We start from the raw sequence: 11,741 nt of genomic DNA on the forward strand, positions 1-11,741 counted from the left end.
GGCGGCATCCCTTGTGAGGAGTCTCAAAATCCCAGGGCGGGGGCAAGAGTAGAGGGGGGACCTCAGACGACAGCAGGAGGGGACAGGGCCTCTGGATGGGCTGGGGCCAGGAAGGAGCTGAAACTGGCCACAGGCCAGACACGAAGACACGGGGCCAGTGGGCCTGGGGGAGAGCCCACCTGGCTGCAGCTGGCCCAGGGGGTGTGGGGGCCGGGTCTAGGCCTGTGGCTTCCGAGATGAGACGAGGGGAGCCCAGGGAAGGGGGTGCTCTCCCAGTGCCAGGGTAGGAAAGCACTAAGGCCTGGACAACTCAGAGCCGCCCAAGACCTCGTGTCCCCATGCCACAGGGTCCCCACGGGAATTCATCATTCTCCACCAGGTACAAGAGGACTAACTGCAAGTCAGTTGTCACCGGGTCTCCACTTAAAGAAAGGGGGAGGGAAGATTCACAGTGATCCCAGATGCTCAGTCCGTCCGTCCATCCACCCACCGCTCAGCATGGCTTGCGCCCACAGGCCCTGCTCCAGCCCTGGGGGAAGAGTCGGAAACCTGACGGACACAGCCCCCCAGCCGCTGCTCTCCGGTTTCCCCACAGATGTTCCTCAGGGTCACTGACCCCGACCAGAGGTTCATGCAGAAGCCCTCATGCTGGCCCTGTGCCGAGTCCTGCACCCCCTCTCACCTGGCACAGGTGAAGCAGCCACGCCAAGGTCAGAACCAAGTCTAGAGCTACAACCTCCTGGGTGTCAGGTCTGCCCTTGAGCAGCGTCCCCAGAGTGTCCCCCAGATGTGATGGGGGGTCATGTTTGAAAGACCCCCATCTTTCATCTTCAGATCATCTGGGATAGGATTGGGGTGACCTTCAAGTCTAATTAGGATCATCCTAAAAAAAAAAATGGTACTTTTTAGGCTTCTGGAATCTTTGGACACGAGAATTTGCCGCTTCCTTCCTATCTGGGCCACCTTGGGAAAGCTACTCGTCCGGTCTCAGTTTTCATCTGTGAAACCAGGATGATGACGTTATCCATCCTGTGGGGTCGTGATGGGAACAAAAGAACCGGCACACGAGAACCCTGACACACGGGCGGGCGCGCTCAGGGGACTGGGGCCACCACAAGGTCAAGCAGCACCAGAAGTTCCGTCCCAGCAGCCCGAATCCCTCTGACCCCATTATTGTCCCTGCCCTGCAGATGGGCAAACTAAGGCACGGAGCCAGGTGAGACATGGGGTGCTGAACTACCGAGCCACGTCCCAACCCTTTGTAATATTTTATTTAGAGACAGGGTCTCACTGAGTTGCTTAGGACCTCTCTAAGTCATGAGGATGGCCTTGAACTCATGATCCTCCTGCCTCAGCCTCCTGAGCAGCTGGGATTCCAGGCGTGGGCCACCACGCCTTACCCTCCTGCAGGTTGGCCCAGCCATTTCTTTATCCTGGCACAGTGACTTGGGCAGAGTGATGGGGTCCTCCTCTGGAGGGTCTTGGGGGACCCATCCATCCACTTTCCTTAGTTCCTTGGGCTCAGGCCTGGAATATCACAGAAACCCCAACCTTCAGAAATTGGTGGTCATTCAGGGGTTCCATGGAAGGGGAGGTTGAGGTCCCCGGCGACCTGTGCAGCAGACACGGGTGCATGTGTCTGCCCTGGCCAAGGGTCAGCTCCCTTCTTGAGCTGGGATATGAACCAGATGTGAAGGCACACATGGGGCCCAAACCAGGGCCAGGTGGAGCCCTGGACATCAGGAAGGTGCACACACCCTGGAGGGCCCCAGGGTCCCCATCCTCACTCTAAAACCTGATCAGGGGCTGGGGCATAGCTCAGTGGTAGAGCACTTGCCTAGCACACGAAGGCCCTGCATTGGATCCCCGGCACAAGCGTGCACGCGCATACACACACACACAAATAAAATAAATAAATAAAACCTGACCAGAACCCCCCACCGCCATTTGCAATATCCAAACACCCTCAAAGGGAGCACATGGGTGGGGAGCAGAGAGCTTGGCAGGCAGGATGTTCCCGCACCTCTGGGCACACAGGAGACCTCGCTCCGTGCTCACGCCCTCTCACACTCCTCCCTCATAGGCAGGACAGGCTCAAACAGTCCCCTGGGCAAATGAGGACACTGCATGTCCCTAGAGAGGTAAGCAGTGGCTGTGCTAAAGGCACGCGGCTATTGCTCGGAAAAATCAAGACTTGCACCCAGATCTGCAGAGGAAGGGTGGGGAGAGGAGAGGAGGGGGACAGCGCTCTGGGCGACCGCCCAGCTTCCTTTCACTCCAGAGCCCTCTCCTACTGGGGGACGGTCCCCTACGTGGAAATCTGGTCTGGGGGGGGGAGGTGGTTTCCAATGAGCCGGAAAACCCTGGGCCTCTGGCCTGCCCTGTGCTGCACGGCTGGGGGCCGACCCCCTCTGCTGGGCTGCGCTGGGGGCTTCCTCCATCCCACGCCCCACCCCTGGGCAGGGGGTGTGAGGTTACTTGTCTGTCTCTGCCCTTGGACCTTGAGCACAGGCCGTGTCCAGCGCTTCTCAGAATCCCCCACAAGGCTTGGCACAGGGACAGGCCAAGTTGGGTGAGCCATGAGTAAGTGGAATCAGGCTTCTCGGTCCCCGGCCTGTGAAACAGGACGTTCCGGCCAGCACAGGACCGTTGTCTCTTCCAACATTGAGTGGGAGTCCCCCAGCATGACACCGTGGGCTATTGTGTGAGCATGTTGGGGGTGCCGGGTTCCTGGGTGCCACCAAGATCCCCAGCACCAGGCAGACACGCTTCCATGGAAAGGAGGAAGCCAGTCCACCGCCTCAGGCACCCCCTGCTCTGCGGTCCCAGGCTCTCAGAGAAAAGCAGCCTAAAGACAGAGTGTGGCGGTCCCAGGTCCCACGGTGGCAGGCTCGCACGTGGGATGGTCCCTGCAAACCCACCAAGCCCCACGAGGCCTCTCTCTCTCATTGCTCCCCTAATCCCCAGGAGCTGGCCCTGTGTCTGACACTTCTGAGAGTGTGGCCCTTCTGGAGGCTGCAGTGAGGAAAGGGACCAGATGTCCCCAACCCCTCCGGCCTCCCCACCCACCAGCAGGAGGAGAACTTGGCAGGGACTCCACAGGGACTCCACCAACCTGGCTGTGGGGCTCCATATCTCCCTGGGCCTCAGTTTGCTCATCCACTGTTTCTTCCAACGAACCACAAAGGACAGTTGGCACCCACCAAAGTGGGGAGGTGGTGGCAAGCCTCTCTGCAGGGCAGGTGGGCCGGATGGACCATATCTGTGGGCCTTAGGAGGACACTGGGCTTGCTGGGGACTGGCCGTTCACTGAGTCAGCTGCCCCTCTGAGCCACAACCAGCTCCTAGTGTCACCGGCTCCCTGGGAGCAACTTTGGAGGTGGGCTATGTCACACTGGCACTGGGAGGCCTTTAGGGCCACACACAGGTGCTCACCATGTATGAAGCTCATGTACTGGAGCACACAGACTGGGGACAGGGCACTGGGGACACCGCACCTCTTTCACACAGGAGTGCCCATGAATTAGAATGTCCACTCATAGACTCCAAATGAAACGCCAGGTCTTCATTCATCCTTTCAGCCATTGAGCATTTGATAAGCTCTACTGTATACACCAGGGAGGACACCAGCTCTAGCACAGGGGACAGCCTTCCGTTTGTTCATGGAGGAGAAGATCTGCCCATAGTAGGTGCTCAGTGAACATGGAGATAGGGAAGGTATAGAAAGGAAGATAGGAAGCAGGTCTCTGCCCTGAGAGCCAGGACCAGAGCCGTGGCTTGAGTCATGTGAGCATGAGAACACAGGTGCCCACGCCTCTCCACGCTTACACTCCAGTCCTGAGTGTGAACCTGCCCTCAACACCATCCGCCAGGACTTCCAGTCCCACTTTGGGTCCTGGGACCCCTGCCCACTTGGACCCCTTCTGCTTCTAGAGAAGACTCTTCTGCCACCCCCATCAGTCATGATCTCTCCCAGACAAAAATTGGGTGTGGGGAGGGAGGAGAGAGGGGATGACTGGTACCAGGGCAGAACCCCCAGGAGGCCTTTGGACATCATCCGAACTCCAGAATTCCCTAGAGCTAAAACTCAGAGCGGGAAGCCAGCGGACTTCTCCAAGGCCATGCAGGGAACAGGGACAGGGAGAGCTGAGACCCACTCTCACAGCTGAGGCACTGTGCTCCTGCTCTGCCCTGGTGGCAAGTGGAACTTCAGCCCAAACCCTCCATGGGCTCCATCCTTCCTGGTCACCGCCCTTGGAGTGCTCGCTCCCAGAACCAGCTGTTTACCCTGACCTGAGGTCCGAGGTCCAATTCTCTAGGAAGTGCTTGCGGCGACACCCACACTCTGTGGCCACCAGCTCAGGGTGAGAATCTTCTCCAAGAGAATGCGCTTCACGGGTCCACGGACCACAGGCTCCTCTCTCTCTCAAGCCGGCACCCTGGCGCCCGGCACTGGCAGCCTTTCGGTTCCAAGGTTGGTACCAAGGTTGGTACCAGCGTGGTTTCAGCAAAGACAGGTACCTTGTCAGGCAGTGGTGCCTCTTATCCAGATGAGACCCTATCTCCCAGAGAATTCCCCATCAGAAGCTTACCCGGGGCGCCATGGAGCTCGGCGGTGACCCTGCCAGCTGTCCCTGGAATCAGAAACTGCAGCCGCGGTCGCCCAGCACAGCCACCCGCCCCCACACAAGCCACCCTTTCCCCAGAGCCTCTCTCGGAGGGATTCTTTCCCTCTGAGCCCAGCCCCACTCCTTTGCTACTCTGGTCCTTGGTGCTGGCTGGAGGGGGTGGGGTGGAGAGGACGGTCCTTGCTAAGGTGACAGAATGCACTGGGAATAGGGAGGATGAATCGCAAGTGACTGGGGTCCCTCACCTTCCTGCACACCGTGAAGGTTTCTGTAGCACTGCTGAATTTTTGTTAGCCTATCTAGGGATGCCACAGCTGCCCCCAAGCTAGTCCACCCCTCTACTGGGTGAACAGAGCATCTCAAATGGGGCTGGGGTGCCACCCATTTTCACCACCATAGCTGAGAGGTGCTCAGGGTCGCAACTCTGGAAGGGAGACCCCGAGGCCAGGAGTATCTCTGATCTCAAAGAAGAAACCTCAGATACTGGGGGCTTGCTGGCTGGGGTGAGGAGTCTCCTCCTTTCCCCCCAAAGGGCCCTGTTTGGAAAAGTACCTTTTACTTGTCTGCGGAGTCTTGGTCGAAGCTGCCGATGGCCCACAGCGCCTAAGCAAGGGGGCACCGCTGGCCTCCGCTCTGGATTCCCAGGACGGTATCTGCACTTAGTTGGGTGCAAGCGGCTGTGATTTCCCAATCTGATGACCCTCTTTCTCTGCTCAGTGTGGGGAGCGCAAAGTTGGAGAACCCGGCTGCTGCAGGCGCACGTGGCCAGGTGGCGCCGGGCAGGCGACGTCCGGACCCGACGTCCAGACCCGGGCTGGCGCTCTCACCGCCCCATCCAAAACGGAGTCCGGGCCTATGTTCGCCTTCCGGAGCAAGGGCTTTTCGGGGGACACTGAAGCTGGGAGGCTGTGCCTTCAAGCGCTGGGTCTCCTCTCGGCGCTCGCGCCTCGGTTCACCCGACTCGCCTAGCGGAGCGGCGAGAGGCTCACGGCTAGAGCGCGGCCTCCGGTCTCCGGGTCCCCTCCCCGCGGAGCCGCGGCGGCTTCAGGCAGCTCTACCCTCCTCTCCCTGCCGGCTGCCTCGGGCCTCGGGTTCCAGAGGTCAGCGAAGAAGCCAGAACCTCGGACAAACGCGGCATCCCGCAGCCGCAGATGCGTTTCCATTTCGTATCAACTTGCCACCGAAACAAAGGCGCGCGCGCAAAGCTCGGAGAGGAAAGGGGCTTAGGCCGGGTAAAGGTGAGTGCGCTCGGCTGCCCTCCAAAGCGAAGTCCTTGGGGACCTCGGCCAGATTTTATGTGTGATCTTATAACTTGTTTTCCCACCGCGGCTCGAACTGCAACCGCGATTGCCGGCTCGGGGCTCCGGGCAGCCGGGCAGCCCCGCCGGGGTCCTAGAGAAGGACGGAAGTTCGCGGTTGTAACCTCGTATTAGACTCAACTGCGCAACGCCCGGGCGTACAAGGTCACCCTACTCCAGGAACACTATCACAAGGGACAAGATCAGCTCCCGACGCTCCGAAGAGCCTCTTGAGCTTTTCTTAACCTGCGTTTTTTCCCTCAAGGGAGTTTGTGCACGTATCCAACACACAATGCTTCTCATCTCGATCCACGTGGTAGTGACACGGATGTCCACGTCCCTGAGAATTCTTCAGACTTTCCATGCAAGCGCTTGTGCTTCGCTAAACATAAATTATAATAAAGAAGAAATTGTGCAGGTCGATGATTTAAAAGGATGCTAGACTTTTAATCCAAGCCTTCCGTTTGCCTGGTTAAAAGCCCGTGTGTTAGGCGGGGTTGTTTGTGCAGGCTGGTGGCTATGGAAATTAACAAAGTAAAAATTAAAAGCATCTTCCTTCCCCTCCTTCTCCCTAAAAGCCGCCCGGGGGTCGCTGCCCTCGGGATCAGTTTTCTCCGGCTCTTTGCACAATCACCGGCCGCTCCTTTTGCTTTTGCCCGCCTGGTTTCTCCCAGTAGCTTTTGGATTTCTCAGATACAAAAAAAATCCCGGTTCTTGGCTAAATTCAGTACGACCCCATCGGAGTTCACACATTTCGTGGTGCGTGGATCGTATCATCTGGGCGGGTCGATCAATACTCCCCGCATCTAAACGCATTTAAACACTGCAGCTAATTCGAAAAATCAGAACGCGCCCTTCGGCGGTGCCCCAGGGCTCGGCCCGGCCGCTGGCTCCCCGCACCTCGGCGCTGAGGGCTCTGCCTTCGGGGACCGGTGGGTGTGGAGGGAGCAATTTGCTCGCAACGAAAACCTGCGTGCACCGAACCGAAAGCGAAAGAGACGGAGGTGGCACGGCAGCTCCCCGCGTCCCGGACGCACCGGCAAGGCCTGCCACGCCGGCGGAGGCTCCGCGAGTCCAGCCAAGAGTTTGGGGACCAGGAGCCCCGAGGTCCGGTCCTGGGGACGAGGAGGCTCTTCCGGGCCGCGGAGAATCGTCTCGTCTCTACTCTGGCCCGTCTCCCGGGGCTCACGCGGCCCCCCAGAGTGGGACCCGGACTCGGCGAGGCCGAAGCGCCATCAGGGCGCCTGACGGGGTCGGCGGTGCCGCACGCGAGGACTCTGGGGCTCTTTCGTAAAAACGCGAACGTCCTGCACTCGAGCAAAGTGCCGAGCCCCTTGATCATTGCCCTTTTAGAACTGACGGAGGTTGAAGACGGCGTAGGGACGCCTGAAATCGGCAGGGCTTCTGTCACCTCCTCGGTAGACCACTCCGAGTAGCCCGGGCCGGCCCGGAGACTTCCGGACCCTGCACTCCCTCGGCTGCGCCCGGGTGCAGCTTCCAGGCCCCGTCGCCCTCGCGGGGTGCCCTGAATGCGGGCAACTGTACCTGAAGCGGAGGCTTCGGAGTCTCCCCTTCAACTGGAACTGCTCTGGGGACCGACCCCCAGAACCGGGACAGTTTTGGGTTCTCAACAGTCCGTGGTGGGGAACCGGATCAGCAGGACCAGGCCTAATGCCAAGGCTGTTTCCAGGCCCTTTCCCAAGCTCCTGGGAACATCTCAGGATTTTTTTCCCCCTTGAACTTCATTCCCCGCTTTTGAGAACACTTTCACAACCGTGGTGGAGGGCGGGTGTCCATGTGTGCCTCAGTTTCCCTGCGTGGTGGCAGATTGGAGACCCTTCTCCTCCGCTACCTCTTCGAAGGGCAGAGCTCTGCCTTTAATGCCTCAGTTTCCCCTCCTTCCACACAACGTGCCTAATCCCTTTCCTACAAAAGATGAGAAATCTCCTGGTCAGAGAAACTCAGTTGCTAAGTGGGGTGTTGGGGTGGGGGGACAGAGTTGGCTGGGTGGCCTGCACTGTGCCTCCATCTTAGGTAGCAGGGGCTTGGGGGCCTACAGGAGTTGGTGGCTGTCTTTCCTTCCAATCTGTAGTTTACTACTTTGCTAGAGCAGTCAGCTGGGGCTTGCTCTCTCCTCAGAACTGGGCACTCCAAATAGCACAGAGACCCCAGGGAATGCAGGAGGGGGCTCCCAGAGGGACCGCTTGTGACCCATGAAGCCTTTTCTATTACTGCCCCATGGTACTGATGAGGAAAGGGGAGTCTGGTGGAGTTATTTGCTCTCAGGTCACACTGTGGTCAGGGGCAGTCCCAGGTCAAATGGCTAGCCCTTTCCCTCAGCCCCAATGCCTAATGCAAGGAGAAGGGCCAGCCTGGCAAGGGGGGCCCAGAAGGTCCCAGAGAGGCACAGAGCCCTCTCCCCTTTCTTTCTTGAACCTCTGGCACCTTCTCACCAGGAGTTTGGGAGTTGCTCAGTTCTTCTCTTGCCTAATATCTTGGCCCCCTCAGAGGTCTCCTTGGTGAGTTTCTTTCAAATATGAAAAAGCAAGTGCCCGGGAGAGGAACTCTGTGAGTCCCCTTGCTCTGCACAGCGGGCCTCCACGGATCCCCTCTGGGACCTGACAGGGCCTGGGCCCCTGGGGCAGGCAGGTGCCTGTTGGACAAGGCCAGGAGTGCCCTTGGCCTGTGTGTGGAAGAAGCACCTGGTGGAGCTGTGGGTGGCTGAGAGCTAAGTGCCTGATCTCAGAGGTGGAAGGGAAGGCAGAGGAAGTGGGGAAAGGCTACCAGATCTTTCTAAATCTGCTTAGTCCTGCCCTGTGGGTTTGGGAGTGTGTGGTTTGTTTGAGGCCACATGAGTGTGAGGACTTGACCCCTAAAGAAGTGTGTGTGTGTGTGTGTGTGTGTGTGTGTGTGTAGAATGCAAGTGTAGACCTGTGTATGACTATCGGAATATCTGTGTGTCTATGTCCACCTCAGAGCTTGTTCTAAGCCTGGGAGACAGCAAGTTTGCATATGAGAAAGTGTTTGCCTTGGGCTGTTTTCCTAAGGTTATTCTGGTCACCAAGGCCTTCATGTCCCACCTCTGTCCCCAGGCCTAGTGCCTCTACAACCGGCCTGGATTAGGGCAGCCAAATTCATTGCCCAGTCAAGGATCAGCTCCTCTACACAGGGGCCTGCTGGAAGGCCAAGGCCAGGCTGGTGGTGGTGGAGGTGGTGGTGTACTCTGAAGAAGGCACCTCCTCCCTTCAATTTCTCTCCCTTCTAGTTTGGGGGTCCCCCATCCCTATTCTGCGGAGGAAGACAAGGCCAAAGCTCTCGGACTGTTCTGGTTTCAAAGCCCCTGAACGGCTCTCTCCCCGGCCCTGGTGGCTGTGCTCTGGGGGCCCAGGCCTGCGTCCTGACGCCGCTGTTCAAGGGGGCTTAGAGGTCATTTAGGCCAGCTCCCCGGGGTTCCTTGTGGGCCTACACCAGGACCTAGATTCTTCCCTCTTCCCACAGTCCTACACCATCTGGGGCTCCGTGGCTTCCTGCCTTCCCGCCGGGTCCATCCTAAACCATTGTTTCGAGCCCAGCCGCCTCCAAAGATCGCCGAGGAAGAAGCGCCCAAGAACTCTTGCCCGCCGCCGTCCTCGCTGCGAGCAGCGCTCCCGACCCGGGCTCGGGTTTTCTGGGATCCCACAGTCTCTGGATCCGCTCTCACGTGGCGATGCTGTGTGGCGGCTTCCAGTGCGCCCTGGGGGCCGACTGCGCTCCGGCTCCCCGCAGGCCCCCCGCACCTGCCACGCTCTTACCTGCGGCGCCGCGCGAGGAGCCCCGAGCTGGCGAGGAGCGGAACCTCCGCAGCCCAGGAGCCCCGGACCCGAGCACTGCGCCTGATTCCTTCCAGCCGCGCGCCCTGGGCCAGGACGAAGCAATCCGCTTCCGATCCGGCCCCGCCGGCAGCGCACACGAGCGGTTTGGGAACCCGCGGAGAGACCGGGAAAACCCAAGCCCCCCCCGGGCGAGTTTAACAACCAAATCGCTGCGCGACCTAGGCCGGGGGGTACGAAGGAGGCAGAACTGATCCCGCGGCCCCCTCGATGCGGTCGATCCTCATTTTCCAACCCAGAATCACCCACCGCTCGCCCGCGCCTCCGCGGCTCGCAAACTTCTGCCTTCCGCAAGCTACGTGGATTTCGGGGGTGGCGAAGCCAAGGACCCCTTGGCCCCAGCCTCAGGTGACCCGCGTGTGCACTCACCGTAGCAGGGGACCTGCAAGGCCGCGTTGTGGCCGCTGCTGCCTTCCTGAAGTTTGAGGCTGCCGTCCGGGGGTGTCTTGCAGGCGCCTCGCTGCAAATAAAGATGCGGCGGCTGCGCGGGCGGCTGCGGCTGGGGCGGCTGCGCGGGCGGCTGGGGCTGCGGGGTCTGAGGCTGAGGCTGGAACTTGTTAAAGGAGCCCCGCGCCCCGGCGCCACTCTCCAGGGGTGCCGCCAGGTCCTGCTGCCCGGCGCCGTAGCGGGCCCGGTTCTTGGCGTCCCCAAATCCCTGCCCTTTAGCAGCGGCCGACAGGAAAGTTGTGCCGAACTTATCGCCGCCGGGGAATCCCCTAAAAGGCGACGAGCCCTCCCGGTTCTGCGACACCGGGCTGTAGTAGGCGTCCATGGCAGCGGCCGGCGACTCGCAGTAAGAGACGCAAGTCTCAGCATTCATGCCTGGCTTGCGCGGGCGACGGGCGGGGGCGCCGGCGAGGGCGCGAGGACGCCACCGCGCGCCTTGGCCGGGAGTTTGGAGAGGCGAGGAGGCGGTGGCTGTGCACTCCGCGCCCGGCCTGCTCGCTGTCTCCCTCCTCCCCCTCCACGCCTCTCTCTCTCTCTCTCTCTCTCTCTCTCTCTCTCTCTCTCTCTNCTCTCTCTCTCTCTCTCTCTCTCTCTCTCTCTCTCTCTCTCTCTCTCCCTCCTTTCTCCCTCACCACAGCTGGCCCAGGGAAAGAACGGGGAGCTGTAAAAAGATTCAGATGTTTCGGAAAGTTGACCAGATCTCCCAAACCCTCTTAAGGTTTTTGAGGCAGAAAAAAAAAAGTGATTTTTTCCCCCTGACTTGCTCCTTCCTGCTCCCCTCCTTCTTCCCCTCCTCCTCGCTCCCTATTCTCCTACCACCCGCTCGGCCCCCTTCTTTCCTCTTTTGTGAAGATGCTACTAATTCTCCGACAGGCGGCTGGTACCTCTTCCTAGGTTTCCAGTCCACACTGGTTTCCCCACGAGGTTGACTCACACTCCTGGGCACCCTGCACTGGCTCCTTACCATTCTCCTGCCCTGTGAAGGCGCTGGCGGGTGCTGCAGGGTCTGTGCTCATTCAACCACTGGAGGGACCCTCCGCCTGGCCGGCTTCAGAAGCTTTAGAGCCGCGCTCTCCTCTTCCTTCCCTGGGGCCATCACCTCTGTGGGTGCCCAGCCGAGGTTTCTGGCGGTCTGAGTTGATAATAAGGATTCTGGAGATCTGCTAGCTTTGCCCAACTGTTGCTCTGTCATCCAGGGCTGAGGGGCAGGTGGCGTCTTCTTTCTCTGGCCTCTTCATCCTCCGTTGTGAAGCTTCGGGCTTGGATTTGGTGGGTTGTGGTTTTCCTACCAGCTTGTCCCAGAGCCTGTACACACCGAGGGAAAAGAACCCGTGGGGACCCTTCCTTCCATGTGGCTCATCATGGATCGCACCTCACCACAAACGTGAGTGACAGAGCCTGGGGTCCCCGGTTTTCCAATACACCAACTGAGGTTCAGAGAGGTCACCAGCAGGGGTCACACAGTGAGAAGTAGCAGCACCTATCTTGAAACCCAAGCA

At 59.6% G+C, this 11,741-nt stretch overlaps 1 protein-coding gene across 1 annotated transcript in view; it reads right to left on the reverse strand.

The window, feature by feature from the left end:
• The window catches only part of Alx4 (ALX homeobox 4), a 41,362-nt gene extending 30,626 nt beyond the window's left edge, over positions 1 to 10,736 (reverse strand). The window contains exon 1 of the mRNA XM_015476628.2: positions 10,165 to 10,736. Within this exon, the coding sequence (XP_015332114.1) occupies positions 10,165 to 10,615 (451 nt within the window). The 5' untranslated portion in view covers positions 10,616 to 10,736. The remainder of the gene's footprint in view (positions 1 to 10,164) is intronic.
• Positions 10,737 to 11,741: the final 1,005 nt, after the last annotated feature.

This window comes from Marmota marmota, unplaced genomic scaffold (assembly GCF_001458135.2).
Source record: "Marmota marmota marmota unplaced genomic scaffold, marMar, whole genome shotgun sequence".
Lineage (NCBI taxonomy): Eukaryota > Metazoa > Chordata > Mammalia > Rodentia > Sciuridae > Marmota > Marmota marmota.